Below are 3,921 nucleotides of genomic sequence, written 5' to 3'. Positions count from 1 at the left end.
ATAGCCTACATCGTCCACGGAACTTTTTTTCTGAAACATTTTAGCTGGCTGTTCGTTTGACATTTTTCAAATGTTACCTATTTAAGAATGTGTAGAATGTGTTCCCATAATGTTTGAAAAATTATCAAATGGAATGTTCCCTTAACTTTCGCATAAAAAAAAAAGAAAGTTTTTAAAAGAAGAAAATGAGAGAATTTTTTTAATAGCTTTTTGGGAATGTTTTTTTTTTAAACATTATTTTGTTAGACGTTCTTTTTAAGTTACTTTATTTCAAAATAAGCACTATAAAAACTCTTTTATTCCGAGTTCATGTGAAGGCTTTGGCTCATCTCTTCTCAGATCTTTTCAACAGTCAAAGCTTATCTCAAAAAGTAGTTAGCCTATAAGTTAAGAATAGAGAAGTAGGCCTATAAATTTGTCAAGCTGCAACCAATAAAAAATATGGATGAAGAACGGTAACAGAACAGGACGATAGATTAAACTTAAAAAACAATTTAAAGATACACACACTGAAATTACAGTTTTATTTGTCGGGGGCTATTTAATGTGTTTTCAATGTCGTGAGGTAAACGCTTGCACAAACGATAGATGGCGCTGTTGTGCCATTGAATTAATGCGCTTCTTCACTGGAGACTTGGAGCTTTGATGTATTCTTTACTCAGACCCTCCTAATGCCATCGATTCTCCAAAAGTCAGATATAGAGACACTGTTTTAGAAATTTCAAAACTGAGATTTCAGACTGTCGCGATCATCTGAGGATCTTAAGGCTGTGTAACTGCAGTGTATCGCCGCAGACAGGCTATAGTCAGCCTCCAGCATCACAAACATGGATCAACACGACTCGACGTTTGGAGTGCAGCTCTTCATTTATGATCTGTCGAGGGGAATGGCCCGACAGCTCAGCCCGATCATGTTAGGTGAGTGATGCAGTATATCTTTACCGTTATATTGGTGAGGGCCGCGAAATTTCCAATCCTACCATGAAGAAGGTTTAGCTAATTTATATTAGCCCACTGTTGCCTGGTAATCTTCCAATGACGAATCTTGGCTACTGAATATTAATGACCTGATTCTAACGTTGATTGGCAACCTTCCAACGATGACGACTTAGTTCATGATTATTAATAATGTAATACTGACGTTGCGTCATTACTATCCAATAGCGAATAGCTTGCTTATGAATATTTAAAAAATCCCGTCACTGTACTAGGATTTGTAAATTCGCGTCCGATTACAGCTGATCGACGAAAACACTTTTATCAACAAAATCTTTTATTCACATAACCCTGACATCTATATTCATCGAGACCAGTTTATCTGATACTCTCAGTTATCTAGAATTATTTATAAAGAACAAGCTGTTTAAGAACATGATGTTCTTTATTGTGATTAATCGTGTCACGTGCTGAAGGTAGCAATGGTTATCAAGGTTCATTAAATGTAACATAATGTAGCTATTTGAATGGTTCAAACCATAACAGTCCTAATATGTTAATAAAAATAATAAAGATAATTTATAACTTATGAGGAACATATGTAATATCTCTAATTCTATAATTGTATGATTTCTAAAAACATAATCTTTCTTACAGGAAAACAGCTTGATGGGATTTGGTAAGTGAATTACTACTATTTAATATCTACTTATTATAGATTATGGGTAAAACCTTTTATGCATAAGTTAAATATATAAATCTCTAGTTATATAACTATATGCTTTTCTTGTATGATCATGTCAACACAGGCACACATCTATAGTGGTCTACGGAGAGGAATTCTTCTATGGTGGTGCCGGGATCTCTAGTTGCCCACCGGTAAAATCTCAACCCATTACGACACTCAAGATAGGACAAGCACTTCAAAACATAGCCCCAAAATATACTCAGTGTACTTCATGTCGTGCTGTTTGTGAGCCCTCAGTTTACATGTTTATTGCCATTCATGTGAAGCTTTGAACATCTTAGCACATTGGCCCTGCAACATAATTGTCCTTAAGAGGTACATTTATTCTAGGGCGGCTACAAGGACAGTATGTAGCAAGCACACTGTGTATGAGTGTTTACAGGGCGGGACGATGCTCGGACCTCCAGACACAGTGGTGGAGCTGGGAAACACTGAGGTGACAGAGGAGATCTTTATGGATTATCTGTCCTCACTTGGAGAAACAACATATAGGTGAGTATCTTTTTACGTTTGTTTATAGTATTCCTTTCTTCAGGTATAAGGTCTTTCTAAAGTTTTTGTACTGTACAAACATGTGCTTTATATGCATTGCTTACATTTTGTAGGCCTCTGAAATCTCTTGTCCCTATCTCTCTCTGCAGTGGTGACAAGTACAGATTGTTTGAACACAACTGTAACACGTTCACTAATGAGGTGGCCCAGTTTCTCACTGGCAATAAAATTCCCTCCTATATCACAGATCTGCCCTCTGAAGTGCTCTCCACGTGAGTATGCTAAACATAAACCTGCTCACATACATGCTTACGTAAGATTTCCAGTGTTATTTTTACTTCCACTTGATAGGTAAGTATTTAGTGACTAATAGCTAATAGCTATAAATAAATAGCTTAAATAAATAGCTGTGAATAAAACATATTCATGAATAAAACAAGGTTATTGGAGTACGTTTTACAAGAATATTCAATGTGTTAAATGAATCTTTATTGTCAAAAGCTACTGCTTGGCAAAAGTATAAACACAAAACAAAATTGATGCATTATGGTAATATAACTTTGAGGAGAAAGTGCTTAAATGTACAGAAAATAATGTGGGAAATCTTAAAGAGATACCCTCATGTCGTTCCAAACCTGTGTGACTTGTATTTTGTGAAACAATACATATTTTATATAATGATTTTATCCATACAATTAAAGGAATAGTTCACCCAAAAATGACATTTTGCTGAAAATGTACTCACCCTCAGGGCGTCCAAGATGTAGATGAGTTTGTTTCTTCATTGGAACAGATTTGGAGAAATGTATCATTACATCACTTGCCCAACAATGGATCCTCTGCAGTGAATGGGTGCCGTCAGAATGAGAGTCCAAACAGCTGATAAATGCAACACAAAAATCCACAAGTAATCCACACCACTCCTGTCCATCAATTAATGTCTTGTAAAGTGAAAAGCTGTGTGTTTGTAAGAAACAAACTCAGCATTAAGGCATTTTAACTATCACTTCTGGTCAAAATACTAGTCCATAATCCATAATAACGGCAGTGAAAAAGTCCATCACCTGTTGCTCTCTCACATCAAAATCCACCAACATATTTGTTTTGGCTTGTAAACAGTTCTTGATATGTGCATATTTCTCTCCTGATTCAGACAAAATTACTTTTTTAATAGAGAAAGCAAAATTATGGATAGAGGACTATTTTAGCCGGAAGCAATGGTTTGATGTTAAAAACGTCTTGATGAATTGGCTTCTTACAAACATGCAATGTTTCGCTTCACAAGACATTAACTGATGGACTGGAGTGGTGTGGATTACTTGTGGATTATTGTGATGTTTTTATCAGCTGTTTGGACTCTCATTTTGATGGCACTCATTCACTGCAGAGGATCCACTGGTGATGTAAATTACTCCAAATCTGTTCCGATGAAGAAACATCCGAACTCATCTACATCCTGGATGGCCAGAAAGTACATACATTTTCAGGAAATTTTTATTTTTTTTGTTGAACTGTTCCTTCAAAGTCAAAAGGGTCCAAAACAACATTGGATTCCACTGACTTTCATTGTATAGACAACAGGCACTAAGACAGGGCTATCCAAACTTGGTCCTGGAGGGCCGGTGTCCTGCAGAGTTTAGCTCCAACCCTAATTAAACACACCTGAACCAGCTAATCAAGCTCTTTACTAGGCATAGAAACTTCCAGTCAGGTGTGTTGAGGCAAGTTGGAGCTTAATTCTGCAG

The 3,921-nt window shown here is 36.3% G+C and overlaps 1 protein-coding gene across 2 annotated transcripts in view; it reads left to right on the top strand.

Moving 5' to 3' along the window:
- The first annotated feature begins 535 nt into the window (after positions 1–535).
- The window catches only part of LOC107695129 (desumoylating isopeptidase 1-like), a 4,732-nt gene continuing 1,346 nt past the window's right edge, over positions 536–3,921 (top strand). Inside the window, exons 1-5 of one of the 2 annotated variants that reach the window (XM_016494940.1) lie at positions 536–918; positions 1,594–1,615; positions 1,746–1,815; positions 2,067–2,176; positions 2,326–2,448. In XM_016494940.1, coding sequence (XP_016350426.1) covers positions 828–918; positions 1,594–1,615; positions 1,746–1,815; positions 2,067–2,176; positions 2,326–2,448 — 416 coding nt within the window. In that variant the 5' untranslated portion in view covers positions 536–827. Of the gene's footprint in view, positions 919–1,593; positions 1,616–1,744; positions 1,816–2,014; positions 2,177–2,325; positions 2,449–3,921 lie in introns of those variants that run through there. The other variant, XM_016494941.1, reaches the window with a different exon arrangement.

This window comes from Sinocyclocheilus anshuiensis, unplaced genomic scaffold (assembly GCF_001515605.1).
Source record: "Sinocyclocheilus anshuiensis isolate Anshui unplaced genomic scaffold, SAMN03320099.WGS_v1.1 scaffold434, whole genome shotgun sequence".
NCBI classification, from domain to species: domain Eukaryota; kingdom Metazoa; phylum Chordata; class Actinopteri; order Cypriniformes; family Cyprinidae; genus Sinocyclocheilus; species Sinocyclocheilus anshuiensis.
The sequence above is the reverse complement of the archived record's forward strand: the minus strand, read 5'-3'. Positions and strand labels throughout refer to the sequence as shown.